This window comes from Triticum aestivum, chromosome 4B (assembly GCF_018294505.1).
Source record: "Triticum aestivum cultivar Chinese Spring chromosome 4B, IWGSC CS RefSeq v2.1, whole genome shotgun sequence".
Taxonomy (NCBI): domain Eukaryota; kingdom Viridiplantae; phylum Streptophyta; class Magnoliopsida; order Poales; family Poaceae; genus Triticum; species Triticum aestivum.
Genome location: NC_057804.1, coordinates 38,837,635 through 38,855,738, shown reverse-complemented (window position 1 = coordinate 38,855,738; position 18,104 = coordinate 38,837,635). Strand labels below are relative to the sequence as shown.

Below are 18,104 nucleotides of genomic sequence, written 5' to 3'. Positions count from 1 at the left end.
AGAGTTTTCAGATATCATATCCTAACAGAACAGGCAGTGACCGACTGACCTGAACATTACTCTGAAGAGCTGAACTGGCGTCATAGGCTGCCTGGCTGGCTTCTCGGATTGCCTTCACTTGCTCCATCATGACCCCCGCTTGGCGTATTGCTTCTTTAGCAGCACTAGCTTGGTCTTCTGGGACGTGGTAGGTTGAGAAAAGCGAGGGTTGAGCAGCACTCGACGATGAAGGACGAGCACTCGTCAACGGCACCGCAAAGGTTACGGTAGGCCGAGTGACATTGTCTCCCTCCACGACCAATGTCTCGGGTGCTGGCACGTCCTGAGTCGCCTTGCCAGCAGACGCTTTCTTGTTCCTTCTCTGCCTCAGTGGTTCCTCGTCGTCGTCGTCGGGAAGGTCGATAACGACGTTAGATGAAGCTGCAGAAAAAGAATCAAAATTAGAGACAAGAAGCCAATCGACTGAAGACGGAACTACAAGAGTCATACCAGGTTTCGAAGTAACAGCATCCTCCATCTCCTGATCTTCAGCTCTGGCCGAGGTATCAGAAGTAGCAGCACTGCAGTTCCAGAAGTCAGTCGATTAGCTCATGAGTCGACCAAGAATAAGTTCATGTGGAACAGACAAACTCAAGCTACACCATTACCCTGAGATAGTGGGGATCACCATCTTCATCTTCGGCAAGACCTTCGCCGACTTCGACGGCGCCACTCGAGATTGCTTCGGAGCTTTCTCAGTCGGCACCGGAGAAGTAGTCCGAGGGCGCTTGGACGACTGCGTGACGGTTGCGACCCCCTTACCACGCTCGGCCGCGGGATCATGGACAAGCTTCGAGCGTCTTTCCGAGCGAGGAGGTACAACTTCCTCCTCCTCCTCCTCCTCTTCCTCCTCACCAGAGTCATCACCCTCATCATCGTCGTCAGCATCCGAATCCCACTCCTCCGGGCTTTCGCCCCCACTTCCTTCCTCCTCCTCAGTCGGCGTTTGCGCTCCATTGGGCATCGAGTATAACTCAGTGGTGGCCTGTCAGACAACAAAACAAAACAAAGGTCAATCGACCAATTCGCAGCGAAGCAGAATGAATAAAGCAAGATTACAATTGGAGATAAGTGGTCATACCGTGTCCGGTGTGTAGGTACAGTCGAGTGGTGGGATCCTCCTAGCCCCTCGAGGGTTGTCCTTATTCCCTGTGATTGCGGTCACCCACCTCTCCAGTGTGGCGTCGTCGACCGCTTCTGGATGGACCCGAGTGGTGTCTTCGGTACCACAGTACAGCCACATCGGGTGGCCTCGGTACTGAAGCGGTTGGATGCGCCGTCTAAGGAAGACCTCCAGAAGATCCATACCCGTCACTCCGTCCCTAACGAGTTGGACTACGCGCTCCATCAACATTTTTACCTGAGCTTTCTCCTCAGGAAGCACCTTCAGAGAAGAGGGTTTGTCCACTCGGTCCATGGAGAACGGAGGGAGACCAGTCGACTGCCCCGGCGTCGACTCGTCTTGGCAGTAGAACCAAGTCGACTGCCACCCTCTGACCGACTCAGGAAGGGTCATGGCCGGGAAAGTACTCTTATTCCTCATCTGAATCCCAAGACCCCCGCACATCTGGATAACCTTAGTCCTCTCATCATCCGGACTCGCCTTTTTCACCGTCTGTGAGCGACAGGTGAATATGTGCTTAAAGAGACCCCAGTGTGGTCGACAACCCAGGAAGTTCTCGCACATGGACACGAAAGCAGCAAGATAGGCAATGGAATTGGGAGTGAAATGGTGGAGTTGCGCCCCAAAGAAGTTCAGAAACCCTCGGAAGAAAACACTCGGCGGCAGAGAGAATCCACGGTCTACATGAGTGGCTAGGAGAACGCACTCACCCTCCTGCGGCTGCGGTTGACACTCGGTCCCCGGAAGCCTTGCTGACCCGTGGGGGATCAGACCCTCGTTGGCCAGGTCATTGAGATCCGTCTCGGTGATGGTCGAACGGATCCAATCCCCTTGGACCCAACCTTTTGGCAGGCGGGACCTTGACGAAGATCCGCCCCGACTGGACGCTCTCCCCTTCGCTTTCCCCGTCGCCGTCGCCTTCTTCGCGCGCTCCAAGGCCGCCGTCTTCTCCTTCACCATTGTCGCCGGCGAAGCACGCGAGGAGTGGATAGGCGGAGGCGAGAGCAGGCACAGCGGGCGGAGGCAAAGAGGGCAGAGAGGAGAATGAGAAGGCACTGTTCAAAAACCCTCGCCCGGCGCTTTATATAAGGACGCTTCCGAGTGGCTGACAAGTAGGCCCGGGCGGTCCTGTCACATCCCGAAACAGTCGCGCACGCATGATACGTGGCGAAAAAGGCGGCGCGGAAATCGAGGCGTCCACGCCTTATCCCATCCGAGTACCGCGGTCCGCCCCGCTTCGCGCGCTTCCCAAAATTCGGATCCCACAAAATCCGCTAACGGCAGATCAATCTGTCAGACGATAGATTTCCTGCGATCCGTCGCTCGGAAGTTCACTAAGTTCAAAAGTTCACTCGACAGAAGAAAGAATGGATCAAGGCGACTGAAAGAAAAGTTAATGCCAACGCCAAAAAAGAAAAATCGCTGATCCAGGATACGACATAATCAGAGCACGGGAAATAGGTCGGAGAAAATTATCAACCCCTTCCTCACTCGAACCTCGATCCATTCGGGGGCTAATGATGAAGCCATGTACCTAGGGTAGGGTCATGGACCTATCTAGCATACCATACCCAAGGACATCCTTAGAAGAAGCTACCTTCTAGTCGACCAAGAGGGACTTCACTCGACGAACTCAAGGACACTCGACGATGAAGATAGCCACTCGACCATGAAGCTAACCACTCGACGGCCAGGAGACCTAAAGTCACTCAGCACGCAACAGTCTGTCATTAAGTAGCTTTAATAGTCTTCATGGCACTTTATGAGGGCGTTACCAGTAACCCCCTGTCTTAATGTACTTTAAACCCTGCATAACTGAGGGCGGGAGGGGTCTGGCGAACTCTATATAAGCCACCCCCCTCCTCAGTGTAAAGGGTTCGCACCCCTGTAACTCATATACACATAAACCAGTCGACCGCCTCCGGGCTTCGGGACGTAGGGCTTTTACTTCCTCCGTGAAGGGCCTGAACTCGTAAAACACTCGTGTGTACAACTACTCCATAGCTAGGATCTTGCCTCTCCATACCTACCCCCCATTCTACTGTCAGACTTAGAACCACGACAGCGAGTACGACTCCATCAACCGTGTTCTTGTAATGCTTCCTCTTAGTGATCTTCAAGGGTATGAAGATGCAATCCCTCTCTCTCATTGCTAGCATCTCCTAAATTGATCTTGGTGACACATAGGATTTTTTTTGAATTATTACTACGTTCCCCAACAGGTGCAACCAAGTGGTGGTGAAGGGTGAGGGACGCCCCGGCGGCGCGATTCCACCCGCAGATTTGGCCGGAATCAGCGGCGGCGGACGGGCGGAACCTATGGCGGGCGGCGGCGGAAGGAGGTGGGGAAAGGGGCGCGGGCTAAAATGTCCATCCCGCCAACTACTTCATTGCGATACAGGGCACCGTAGGGGCGAGGCGGAAACCCGCGAATACGCGGGTTGGGGCCGAGTTTATATCGCGCCCCTCAAAAAATTTGCGGGTCGGCCGCGTTTTCTGGGTCTGTTCGGGCGGGATTTTCCGCGCCGACCCGCATTTTGGCGGTTATTTTGCGGGTCGGGGCCTTTTGCGCCAACCCGCTAGAGTTTCTCTTACGATGTCTCCTAGGATTTTTATGGTGATTAACCAAGTTGCGCAATGGACCGCACGATTAGCGTTTTTACGCTTGTGCTTAGTTTAGCGCCACCGTGTGTGTGTGTGTGTAGGGCTGGGATATTATGTTACCAGTAACAAAATATTATTTTGTTACCCCCGGCCCTATAAGGGCGCGACGCGTCCCCGGCCCGACCCAGTCCCAAGCTAACCCGCTTCCTACCGCCGAAGCCCGCCGCGTCGTGACCCGCCCGACGGCGAGTTTGCACCACCCATCCCCACCCCCACTCCCGATCCCCACCCACCACTCCCCCAACACGCCGCCATCGAGCCATCCCGTCGGCCTGACCGCCGCCACCATCGCTCGCCTCATTGGTCGTCAGAGCCTCCCTGCCCACCTTCCCGTCGTCGGGCGTCGGAGCCTCCCCGCCCACCTCCCCATCGTCGGGCGCCGGAGCCTCCTCGCGCACCTTCCCGCCGCCGGGCACCAGAGCCTCCCCGTGCACCTCCCTCCGTCTGGTGCCGGAGCTTCCACGCGCGCCTCCCCGTCGCCTGGTGCCGGAGATTCCCCACGCGCCTCCCCGCCGCCTGGTGCTGGAGATTCGCCTGGGCCATGAACGACGCCTCCTGCCTCCATGCCTCGCCGGACCTCGTCGACGGAGCTCCACCACAAGCAGTCGTCGTCTCCCCACAACAATGGCTCTGCCTTCCAAGTTTTTGCCAATACATCGCCAAAGAAAGGAAGAAGAAGTCAGATGCAACAAGATGCAGGTGATGTCTGCTTCCCACACAAATTACTAGCCACACCAAGTTTTTCATATCTGGGTTTGTATGAAGATAGTTACCACATTTGTGTCAGTTCATCAGTGCTGCTATGCTCTGCCTACATGTTACACTACTAGGTTCATCAGTACTACATGTGTGCTGCATCAGTGTCACATGTTCCTATGATGCAGAGGCTGACAGTACATTGCAAATGCTTGCATCATTTCATTACACCCCTGCCACTTGATAAACAATTAGGATGTCGAGGTTACTATCAGTACCTCTAATATGGTAGCTTCAGTTCAAGACAAAAAAACTTAAACTTATGCATCAGTCCAAGTAGCTAGTACTAAGGTTCAGCTACCCTTGCAGAACTTGCTGACAGTCTCGTCCCATCGCTCTTGAGCACGGCGAAAAGCTCTTGCAGACGGCCTCTTCTTGGGCGCCATGGCTGGCATCGAGTAGCGATGGGAGTGGCCGGATGAGTTGCTTATCCCCTGAATCAAGCCCAAGTGACCAAAATGTTATTTAATCTTATCTAGAACAATAAAAGCACAAATAATTATTCTAGATCTTGTTAGTTGTGCTATGTATGCCTAGTAGTGCCATTTCGGCATGCCCATGGTTTTGCATTTGCTACCTCAATTACCGAAAAAGGCTTTCACCCCGCTTTATATATAAAGCACGATCCACAGCAACATGGTACAAACGCACGCCACCAAAACATACGCACACAACCCAAGGCAGGATACAAAGATGCTGAACGCAGCAACACCACCCCTAGCACTACAAAAGCCACCGGGGTCCTCCGCCGCGAACACGCCACTGCAATGAGATGAAGCCACATGGGTTGATAAAGCAATTCAAGAACTCTCTGTTATTACTTCCTAGTCAAGTGATGGTACTTAATTACGAATAAAACTAGCATAACGTGCATGTAAATTCATCTACTTCATGGAATTGGTTATGGTGGATTATACAAGATCAACCCATTTCCATATGCAATGGTCATTCAACTACTCACTTAGAAACTTCTCGACATTCTTTTAATCGATCAAGTTTCCTTCAACCCAACAAAATATTTGCCTTCACTCTGTCTCTGACAAGGCAAGGGGTCATAAACTAAGCACACAAGTAGGATAGTAACACATAATTCTGTAATCTAGTCACATGATTAAGAGACATGATAAACAGTTCTTGATTGCTTTATCAACGCATACCCCATGCTCACTGTTTGCTTTCCCCCAAAACTAAACATGCAAATAGGAGGGGGTACATCGACAACTATGCTCACCCCTCATTTAACTTATGAACATTTGAACAAAAAAATATTCTATGAACAAAATCATTCACTAATATTGAAAAAATACATCTCATCTCATACATCTCATCTCATCTCATTTCATGTCATCTGGAAAAAAATACATGCATACATACATACATGGAAAAACATTGCTATGAACAAAAAAAATCTATGAACAAAAAAACTATGAACAAAATCATCGGGCAGGGCAGGGGCTCACTAGGGCAGGGGCACGCGGGGGAGGCATCGGGGCAGCTCGGGCAGGCGACGGCGACCTCGGGGCGACTCAGGGAGGCGACGGCGCGCGCGATGTCAGCGCAGGGGCGCGGTGACAGCGTCGATTGGGGCGGGGGCACAGCAACGGCGATGCCGGGGGCGGCGTTGGAGCAGCTCGACGACGGCGATGAGGCGAGGCGGGGCAGCAGCAGCAGCCTGGCAGCGTCGCCGCGGGAGGAATGGTGGGTGGAGTGAAATTTGCTAAGTGTTTGGTTATATAGCAACCACCTTTGGTCCCGTTTCATGCCACCAACCGGGACCAAAGGTCAATTTCCAGCAACCCAAAGGGTGGGAAGCAAAGACCATTGGTCCCGGTTGGTTACACCAACCCGGACCAAAGGTGGGCATTGGTCCCGGTTAGTGACACGAATCGGAACCAAAGGGTGGCATTGGTCCCGTTTCATACCACCAACCGGGACCAATAGCCTTGCACAGCGGCGTGATGGTGGGAGTTTCGTCCTACCTCGCTAGCTGAGAGAGAGGTGCACCTGTTTATAAGGTGTGGTGCGCCTGAGCTTTCGAGCTCCTATCTAAAGCAGGCTTACATGCCTAAACACTCTGTATATGCATGTGGGCCTACTGGGCCTTCTTCGGGCCCGAATCCTGGCCCATGGTTGGGTTTCTAGTCGTAATTTTTTTCCAGTTTTTTTGTTTTGTTTTTTGCTTTATTTATTTTCTTTTGTTTCTACTTACAGTTTTTCAGTGATTCTTTTTGCTTTTAGGTCACAAAAATTATAAGTTTTTTGTTAGTGCCATTAGTTTTCAAATTTGAATAGTTTAAATTTGAATTCTATGAAATTTGTGTGAATCAATAGTTTGTGAATAACTTTACTATAAAAATAGATTTTTGAGTGATTATTTTTCCTGCTATTTAATATTACTGTGTTTTATCATTATATTCAATTTGGTAATTTGTAGGTTATTTTAAATGTCTATTTTAATGAAAAATAGATTTTGTTATTTTAGTTTGCTATTAAAGTTTCTAACAAAAAAATCTTTATGAAAATTCTTTTTGCTTTTGATGTTTTGAACAAAAAAATGCTTTGATAATTTTAGTTGCATAAATTTTATATAATTTTAGTTTTAAAAATACTAGAGGTTTATAATTTTTTTAGTTGATTCCTTTTGCTATTAGAGTTTTATAAAAGCTTTCTAGTTGATTCTTTTTGCTATTCAAGAATATAGTTTTGTTTTAGTTGATCATAACGTAATATTTTAATTGATTATTTCTAGTTCATTCTTTTTGCTATTAGAGTTACATAAAAGTTTTCTAGTTCATTCTTTTTGCTATTAGTTCATTCTTTGAGTCAAATGACCTTGAAATTGAAATGCACTACAAATGAACTCTGAAAAGGTTGAAAGTTGGCTTGGTATCATCATTTCACCCACATAGCATGTGTTAAAAAGTTGAGAGGGTTACGACAAAAACTGGATGCACTTCGTGTATAAAATGGACAATCTGTTTCGAAGTATCATGGTTTTGGACGAAAACTCATCTGTTACAAAAGGATTTCATTTTTTGAACTTATTTGAACTCTAGACTTTTTGTGTGTTCAAAATGCACCATTCAAAGGCACATCATCAATCTTCAACCCTTTCAATCTTCAATTGGTATTTTTCATGCATTTACTGATTTTTAAAGGCTAAATGACCCTGAAATTGAAAAGCACTACAAATGAACTCTGAAAAGGTTGAAAGTTAGCATGGTATCATCATTTCACCCACATAGCATGTTCTAAAAAGTTGAGAGGGTTACGACAAAACCTGGATGCACTTCGTGTGCAAAATGGACAATATCTTTCGAAGTATCAAGGTTTCAGATGAATACTCATATGTTACAAAGGGATTTCATTTTTTGAACTTATTTGAACTCCAGACTTTTTGTGTGTTCAAAATGCACCATTCAAAGCCACATCATCAATTTTTAATCCTTTCTGACTTCATTTGGTATTTTTCATGCATTTATTGATTTTTTTGAGCTAAATGGCCCTGAAATTGAAAGGCACTTCAAATGAACTCTAAAAAGGTTGAAAGTTGGCATGGTATCATCATTTCACCCACATAGCATGTTCTAAAAAGTTAAGAAGGTTTCGGACAAAAACTCATCTGTTACAAAGGGATTTCATTTCTTGACATGTAACTGTAGTGATATTCTAGATTAAAGGCATCATCATAATAGATGTGGAGAGAAAGTCTTCGTTTTTTCTTCGCTTGTGTCCTTTGCTTATTGTGCTGCAACCATGGATAATCTTCATCGTTTAACAGGGTGCTTGGGTCAGCCTTGACTTTGAAGGGAGGAATTTCATGAAACTTTTCATAATCTTCAGACATGTCTGTCTTGCCCTCCACTCCCATGATGTCTTTTTTTCCTGAAAGAACTATGTGGCACTTTGGCTCATTGTATGATGTATTCGCTTCCTTATCTTTTCTTTTTCTCGGTTTTGGTAAACATGTCCTTCACATAGAAAACCTGCGCCACATCATTGGCTAGGATGAGGGCACACAACCTTCTTTGCTCTGTACGTACTGTCGGGCAATTCGTTATCCTTTGGAAGCTTCTTCTTCAATATTTTCAGTAGCTTCTCAAATTCGTTGTCAGATACACCATTGTCTTCCCTCCATTGCAACAATTCCAGTGTGGTAGCGAGCTTTGTGTTGCCATCTTCGCAATTGGGGTACAACCCTTTTTTGTGATCCTCTAACATGCGATCTAATTTCAACTTCTCCTTTTCACTTTCACATTGTCTCTTCTCATCAACAATGACCCGGCGAAGATCATCATCGGGCACATCGTCTGGTTCCTCTTGATCTTCAGCTTCCCCAGTTGTAGCATCACCGTATTCAGAGGGCACATAGTTGTCATCATCCTCTTCTTCTTTGTTGTCTTCCATCATAACCCCTCCTTCTCCGTGCTTGGTCCAAACATTATAGTGTGGCATGAAACCCTTCTCAAGCAGGTGGATGTGAAGGGTTTTCTGGTTAGAGTAAGATTCCGTATTCTCACAAATAGGGCATGAACAACACATAAAACCATTCTGCTTGTTTGCCTCAGCCACTTCGAGAAAATAATGCACGCCCTTAATGTACTCGGAGGTGTGTCTGTCATCGTACATCCATTGCTGGTTCATCCGCGTGCATTATATATAATTAAGTGTGAGAAAAACCATTACAGAACATAATGAATAGAGAAGGGACCAAATTAATAGAAGTTCATCATCACATTAAAACCAAATTAATATAACATCATTTTTTTTCTTAAAAAAAGATAAGAACAAGAGGCTCACCACGGTGGTGCCGGCGACAAGATCGGCGCGGGCGATCGACGGCGGCGAGGACGGGGACCGGACAGGACGGACCGCCAAATCTAGACAAATCTTGAGGAAAATGGAGTTTGGACAAGGAGCATCGAGAGGAGAAAGCTTAAGTATGGCTCGGGCTTTTGATCGGACATCTCATGTGCATAGGAGGTGAGCTAGAGCACCACAAAGCTCTCCCACGACCGGCAAAAAAACCAGAGCAGTGCACTGCTCTGCTCGCGGGCAGGGGGTATATATAGGCCTCTCTTTATTCCCGGTTTGTGTCTAAAACTGGGACTAAAGGACCACATTTGGTCCCAGTTCCAGTCATCAACCGGGACTAAAGTTGTGGGTCAGGAGCGGGGCCCATTGGTCCCGGTTTGTGTCTCGAACCGGGACCAAAGGGGTCATATGAACCGGGACCAATGGCCCCCGAGGCCCGACCGCCCCCTGGCCTCACGAACTGGGACTAATGCACCCATTGGTCCCGGTTCGTAGGAGAACCGGGATTAATGCCCTCTTCAAGCCTGGACCAAAGCCCTGTTTTTTACTAGTGTGTGTCTATGTTCCCCATGCTGCAAATGTTGTAACTAAGGAAATTTACAGTTAAAGCTTAAAGTTAAAAAGGGGGGAATAAGCAAAGTACGGCGTTTTGGGAGCTCGTTTTTTGAAAAAATTCAAAATCTACATTTCTATGTTTCAACAAGTTCGGAGAAAAAAAAATCCTAGGTGTAGATAATGTCGAGACCTACCACCGTGAAAATTGTCAGTGCAAAATTCATTATATTTTAGGCTGGCAAGAAAAAGGCAAATATGTAGATCTGGCTCGTTTAACAGTGAACTGTTCCGAGATATAATTTTTTGTCAGATTGGTCATTTTTTGCATAGCGTAGAATAATACAAATTTTGCACTGACAATTTACACACCGGTAGATCTCACCTTTATCTACAAATACGAATTTGTTTTCAAATTTTGTTGAAACATAAAAATGCAGATTTTGGATTTTCAAAAAACTGTCGCCATGGAGGTCGGGCTCCATTTGCGGTTTCCAGGAATAAGCAGCCTTATACAAGGGAGTAATTACTAGCTGTCGTATGTAAATTGAATGTAACCAGTATTGTGTTCTAGTCTAGATGAACAAAGTGAGACAAGGTCCATACTAAACAGATAACCTATATATGGTTCAGCTAGGCACCATACAACAACATGAGAAGGTACAAACAATTAAGGCTGTGAAAATATTAAGCACTGTGAGTCTGTGACCTCGAAAGATCACAGGAAGAAACCTCCTCAAAACTAGTGTGCACATTCATGCATCGCCATGTACAGGATGGGATTTGAAGCTGCTGCTGCTAGGACCTAGGAGGAGGACTGCTTGACTGAAACTAGAGCCTAGCTACTACTTACTGTGTACTACCTCGGTCCGGGTTTATAAGTCCCCTTTGTATTTACTTACGCGCAAATTTAACGAGGCCAAGCAATAAGCAAATTATTAAGGCATGCACACACATAACAGTAGCAGCTAGCTAAGGAAACCAAACTTAACGGTGCAACTTCTGTCATCGGGTTTTTTATCACAGAATGTGCATTAATTTGGACGACACATCCCCTTCCCTGTCCTCTTCTTCTTCTTCCTCCTCTTTTCTTCTTCTTCTTCACTGTGCAACACATTCAGATTCTCAGCAATCTCCACGTCCAACTTGGGACTGAAGTAGACCAGGTCCATCCCTAGCATGCCATCCGCGCTGCGGGTTCCGCGGATGGTGATATCGTCCGGGATGTACTTGGCGTCATCTGGATACACGATTTTCCTCGCACTAAGCACGCCATAGTAGCAACGCCCTATTAACAAGAAAATAAAGCCCCACATTCAGTAAAGAGACAGACAAAGCACACGTCAATAAGCCAATTCCAATTCAAATCTACCACTGATGCATGCAATGCAAGCATGACAAGGTGTGGTACAGGCTGCTGCAAGCCTGAAGCAGATCGTGCGGCCGGTGACCCAAAGTATTTACTAACCAAGTGCTATCAGGTACTAACCGGCGGCAGAAAACTTACCCGCATTCGCATAGGGTAGAGGGCAGCAGAATTCTGGCTCCGGTTCACATGAGGATGACGAGAATTCAGCGTAGAAAAGCGTCCTTTGAAGCCTCAAATCACATGTGGCCGTGAAGTTCACATGGTAGCAAATATAACCGCCCGGGTAGTAGCCTTTGTGTCTTTCATCCACACCCAAGATAGTATCAAGTTTATACTCTGATCCCTACATACAGCAAGCAAGAGCGTTGGTCAAAAATAATCAAGGTATAAAGAGAATACACTATACGTAGCAGCTAGCTAATGATGCATGGAAACCAAAATTTAGTACCTACCAAAAACTGTTTGGTCGTGTATTCCTTGAGCAACTGTTCAATCTTTGAACGGAACCAGCTCCTGTCATCCTCATAATCCGATCTCTCGCTTGACACCGCCCTCAATGCCCCCGCACAAAGTTCGGGAGCTTGCATAATTTGAGCCCCAGATCTGTTTCTGTTCCACATGAGCGAAATACGATTTGTCATGTCGTTGATGCGCAACACGGTACCACTAGTTTGAGCCTCAGTTATGAATGAGAGCAGCTCGCTTCGTGTATCGGGCATCAGCAGCAGCTGCTGGTGCAGTTCACCCAGCCCAAGGGGCCGAGTGTGTCCAGCGGCCTTGGCAGACTCATGGAAGGGGTTCTTTTCAGAACTCTCTGTCGATGATGGCATGCTAGCAATGTCGCATTTTGTACTGCAGAGGAGCTCCAGAGCACAAGCCGGCACCGAGAATTGGGGGTCGGCGAATGCGGCGAGCTCCATAAGGCCCTTGAGGGAGTGAACCTGTGCGCGGAGCAGACATAGGGGGTCCAGGACGTCATTGTACTCTACCATGTCCCTTCGTTCAGAAACTGGAAGATCGCAGCCACAGCTGTTGTACCAGATGGAGTTGACGATGATGTTGGAGACAGGGTCCATGCTGCCGTAGCAGTGGCCGGCCTTGAGGATGCTGCGCATGAGCGAGCCAGAGGGTGTGGGCAGCAACTTGAGGGCCTTGATGTACAAGTTGTGAATTATACCATGGAGGTACATCTTGAGAGACTGCAGGTAATCGCATGCGTCGCCGCCGCCACATGGTGTCTTGAAATTGTGTTTCCGGCCATCTGCTATTGCTTTTCCCAGGCAATCTTGCAGCTTGTCAGGCAGGACTCCAGACTGCAACGACGAGATAGGGATTCCATCCCAGCCCAAGGTGGTGGTGGCGGTCCTGGCGTCCGTCGTAGTAGAGAACGATATAGCTTCGGAGCAACTAGCCTCCAGCATGTGACGAACATGGACAACCAGCCCTCTTTTGGTATGGATAATGCTGGCAGTACAAACCGGACTCATCATCATGTGTAGGATGCGGTGGGTTGCCCGGACATCCTCAACCGTGAGAGGGATACCTTGAGCATCAGCTGAGAACAGCTTCTTGAGAAGGGCAAAGTTGTCGTCTTGGAGCCGGATTGACATCAGGCGAGCCAAGGTGGTGGGCGAAGGGTGGCCTGCTATGGTGGCTGCGTACTCGAGGGCGGCTTGGGTCCTATCAGATTCAGGATCCAATGCTTCGTCCGCATATAGATCATGTTGGATGAGCATGACGGCGAGGAGGAGATTGGCGTCGGCCCTGTAGAGGTAGCGGACGGCCTGCTCCTTTTTGAGGCATCCGAAATACGCCATGAGGAAGGCGAGAAGACTATGGTAAGATCTTGATACAACCTCGTGCCAGCCGCCAAAACCGGGGATGGATCCGCTTCTTTCGGATCTTCTTGTGGCGGGCGGAGACGGAGAGGTGGAAGGTTCTGCTGCGGGGGCGGGGGCGGCGTCTTTGGGGAGGAGGGCGAGGGTGTTGAGGATGATGTTGGAGACGGGGTCGAGGAGGCCGAGGCAGGAGCCGCCGCCGTCGGCGGTGAGGAGGTGAAGGAGGTCCGGCATGGCGTCGCAGGGCAGCCGGCTGAAGGCCTCCTCGTAGAAGCCGACGATGAGCTTGTCGATGGCTAGGGGCAAATCCTGGTCGGAGAGAAGAGGCGCGTCCTCGGCGCGGCAGTTGCTGCTGTGCATGCACGAGATCAGGCCCCTCCCAAGGGGACCAGCGCCGGCGGCAGAAGCGGATCCGGACGCCATCAGCTAGCGGCGGTCTGCGAGCAGAGACGCCGAGACTTGGTGGCGGCGGGTCGATGAAGGCCTTCTCCCGATCGACGAATAAAGGTACGAGGATCGACTGAAATTGTAGCTACGTACAGGACTTAATAATATGGGTCTACGCTTACCGATCCGTGTTAGTATATATGTTTGGAAACCGACCCCTACTACAAGTATCTTTTATCAACGGCTGATCCGTATCTTGCTTGAGGATCCTGATCTTACGTACTCTAGTTGAGTGTGGAGATGGAAGTGTTCCGAAAGAAAAGAAAAGAAAAGAAAAGAGGCTCAGTTTTGCATGTTCCCGTCATCGCAATGGATGGATGGATGATCGAACAACTTCCCGTCTTTTTCTTTTACTAGCACATATGCCCGTGTGTTGCAACAGGAGAAAAATAATAATATGCATTTAAAATTAGTGAGAATTATATGTGCAAACAAAATCTTATGTGTACGTCCCTCGTCCTCAGTTCCAGCAGTTGGTGCAGCTTGTTGATAGTGTCGAGAAGGCGCCCCAGCACGTTAACACCAACGTTGACACATTTCCCGGGAACTTCTCTGTGTTCATGACCTCGTTGAACCCCGCCAACTACCACTCTACACTATACCTGGCCATCCCTCGGGCAGGGCCGGGCTTCGGCTATGCCTAGCCAAGCCAGACGCAAAAACCCAGGCCCGGCCCGGCCCAGGCATCGGGCCTAGAACACTAGTAGAAAAAGGATCGTTTGTCCCGATTCGTAAGGGCCTTCTGTCCCGGTTTAGCAACCGGGACTAAAATATCGGTAGTAATGCCCTTGGCCTTTAGTCCCGGTTCTTACACGAACCGGGACGGATGGGCCGGGCCTCCACGTGGCCGCTGCGGCCAGTCCAGGCAGGGGTGCCTTTGGTCCCGGTTAGCAACCGGGATCAAAAGGCATCCACGCGTCAGCAGCTGGCTGGAGCTGAGGTTCTTTTTTTGAAAGGGGCTGGTGTTTAGGGGTTTTGGGGGTTAATTTAGGTTGTTATTACCTAGCTAATAGAGAGAAGTGTGCTCTCTTATATCTGCGTGTTTCGTTTACCAACGCTACTGCTATGCCTAAACATGGCTTAGATTGAAGTGAAGGCAACATGTGGTGCATGTCGAAAGTAGTACAATCCAAACTTGATCAAGTTTGGATTGTACTACTTTCGACATGCACCACATGCATGTTGCCTTCACTTCAATTCAATCCATGCTCATTTCACCCGCTGATATATAATAACTCTTCATGCTCGCATCATGCATCATCATATATAATAACAAGTCCTACTAATCATGCATCATCATACAACTTCTACTCGTTATTAGTAACAAGTCATACGATCATCATCCTCATAGTCATCGAACCAACCCTACTTAATTATTCTGAACACATGATCATCAGTATTAGGTAGGACCTAAATACCCTCTTTAAGGTAAAGTAGTATAAAACAATATAGACCCTGACTCTCCATTATGGAGAATGGAGATCATCCTGTCTCCAATTCTTGCGCTTCGCTTTCTTTTGCTTCCAAGAACCTCATTACGACTGTCCATACATTTTTTCCATTCTTTGATTGTCATGTCTCCACTTCTTTTAGAAATCCGGTATGGATAGTTGAGATTTGTAGGATGACCTGGTTATATGTTCAAAATATTAAGGCGACCATGTTGATACATCAGATGAGGCACACAACCATTCAGGATTATCTGTTGAAAAACATAGTAATAACTTCGTAGTTAGCAATGATGTACTAGTTTTAGAAGTATGCAAAAGATGCACGGACGTCGTAATAGTAAAAAATCTTACCAGGGTATCTCCATGGTAGTACCGTAGTTTAACACATGCACTAGTGGCACATATTGACCATAATGTTGAGGAGTTCAATTGTAGATATTGTAATTCTCAAGATCAGTACAAAATGCGATCAGATGATTTTTCTCCTGATAAGTTAATTCAGAGCCATCGGTGTAGTGGGTTTTGTCTACCATCTTCCGCACATTCTTTGAAGAATGAAAATAAGTTGTCAATGGAAATAAGATGTCAACTATTTTGAAATAAACAATATAAATTACTTAATAACTATGTTTGAGAAGCTCACATAGGGGAAGAATTGGAAGCATATCAACAAGGACCCAAATGTCCATATTGTCTTGCTCGATTTAGGATCACCAAGATCCTTGGTGACAAGCATACCCTCATCAAAACCATACATCTTGCAAAGTGCTGCCCAATTTTTGCAACCAAAATGGGTTACACTCTCAGAATTGTACAACTTTACTTCAAAATCCACACCATGATGGGTCCTTAGGTGAATTTTCTTTGTTTCCATACTTTCATGGTCTTCAAAACCCATCCTCTCCAAGACATAACATCTTGCATAGCATGGGATAAGCTAGTCGAACTGGAAAATATGAAAAGTACACGTTTAAATAGTTGAACTCGTGCTTAATTACGAAAAAAACTCTTATCGTCGTTGCGTACCGTTTCAACATCGAAGGTCTCCTCGAGCTTAATGCTGAAGCGCCGATCTTCGTCCAGCTCAAGGAACCTATCGCACATACCTCGATCATCGTGGCACCAGTCGCACTCCCTCGGGCGGTTTTCGTCGTCCGAGTACGACATTTCATATGTTCATAATTCAAATATTAAACTTGTACAATTAAATATATGAACTAAAAAACCTAAATTATATCATTATTATTCATCACGGGTTGACTATCGGTCTGTCGAGCCTTTTCTTGAAACCTCTCAGCTCACGTGGTGTACATATTCGACCGTCGGTGATGGTAGTGATACGTCTCCAACGTATCTATAATTTTTGATTGTTCCATGCTATTATATTACCCGTTTTGCATGTTTATGTGCTTTACTTTACACTTTTATATCATTTTTGGGACTAACCTACTAACCGGACTAACCTACTAACCTACCACCACTTTTCCACACTCGCTATATTTATTTTATTGCTTCTTTATCTAAACAACCCCTACTTTTTATTTACGTGTTCTTTATTATCTTGCAAACCTACCCTATCACACCTACAAAGTACTTCTAGTTTCATTCTTGTTCTAGGTAAAGCGAACGTCAAGCGGGCATAGAGTTGTATTGGTGGTCGATAGAACTTGAGGGAATATTTGTTCTACCTTTAGCTCCTCGTTGGGTTCGACACTCTTACTTATCAAAAACTGTTGCGATCCCCTATACTTGTGGGTTATCAAGACCTTTTTCTGGCGCCGTTGCCGGGGAGTCATAGCGTGGGGTGAATATTCTCGTGTGTGCTTGTTTGCTTTATCACCAAGTAATTTTTATTTGCTATTCTAAGTTGTTCTCTATCTTTAGCTATGGATATGGAACACGAAATACCAAAAAAAGGTGTAATTGCTACTCATGGAGATGGGGAACCTCTTAAAACCCTCGGTGCTCGTTATGTGAAAGAAATTATGTACTACTTTGATAATCCTGAGAAAACCCCATTCAATTTTGTTATGGGAGACACGTTGGATCAATATGAATACTTTAGGGATTATCGCTTGAGACAAAAAGGGAAACTATTATGGGATAAAATTTATATGTTATATTGGTATGCTCGGGAGCTATGCTTGAGATATAATTATACTTGTTGCTCTAGGATGGAGGCTCCAGACTTTCCCTTTTCATGCGAATTTAATGATAATAAAACCTTGGCTTCTTATGCTAATGGTATCTATGATTACTATGATGTGGAACAAATAGAAGAATCCGTTGCTTTTATGGGTGCTTATGAAATTGAATTCTATGTTTAAAGAGTTTGAAGATTTTGATGATTAAGTTTATAGACCTGAAAAGTTTGCTATACTTAAATATTGTTATGAGAATTATGAATACAATTCCAATATTGATGCACTTATTGAGAAAGTCTCCACTGTCCAAGAAGAGACTAATATTTTTCAGGAAGCTATGGAAGAAGAAATTGATGAAACTGTGAGCTCATTGGATGAAAAAGATGATGAGGAGAGCGAAGAACAAAAGGAGGAAGAGAAGATTAGCTACCCGTACCCACCTTCTAATGAGAGTAACTCTTCAACTCATACATTGTTTAATTCCCCTTCGTGCTTACCGAAGGATGATTGCTATGATGATTGTTATGATCCCGTTGATTCTCTTAAAATATCCCTTTTTGATGATACTTGCTATGCTTGTGGCCAAGATGCCAATATGAAATATTCTTATGGAGATGAACTTGCTATAGTTCCTTATGTTAAACATGAAATTGTTGCTATTGCACCCACGCATGATAGTCCTATTATCCTTTTGAATTCTCCAAACTACACTATATCAGAGAAGTTTGTGCTTATTAAGGATTATATTGATGGGTTGCAACCATTGCACATGATGATTTTGATGAATGTAATATGCATGTGCTTTCTTCTCCTACTTGCAATTATTATGAGAGAGGAACTATATCTCCACCTCTCTATGTTTCCAACACAATAGAATTGCAAGAAATTGTTTATACTATGCATTGG

At 46.3% G+C, this 18,104-nt stretch overlaps 1 protein-coding gene across 1 annotated transcript; it reads right to left on the bottom strand.

Annotated features, from left to right (window-relative positions):
- Window positions 1-10,604: 10,604 nt before the first annotated feature.
- LOC123094348 (uncharacterized) lies at window positions 10,605-13,725 on the bottom strand. Its single transcript, XM_044516374.1, has 3 exons — window positions 11,771-13,725; window positions 11,457-11,661; window positions 10,605-11,237 (listed from the first exon to the last, which is right to left on the bottom strand). The coding sequence occupies exons 1-3, from the start codon at window positions 13,577-13,579 to the stop codon at window positions 10,984-10,986; spliced, it is 2,268 nt and encodes a 755-aa protein (XP_044372309.1). The 5' UTR covers window positions 13,580-13,725; the 3' UTR covers window positions 10,605-10,983.
- Window positions 13,726-18,104: the final 4,379 nt, after the last annotated feature.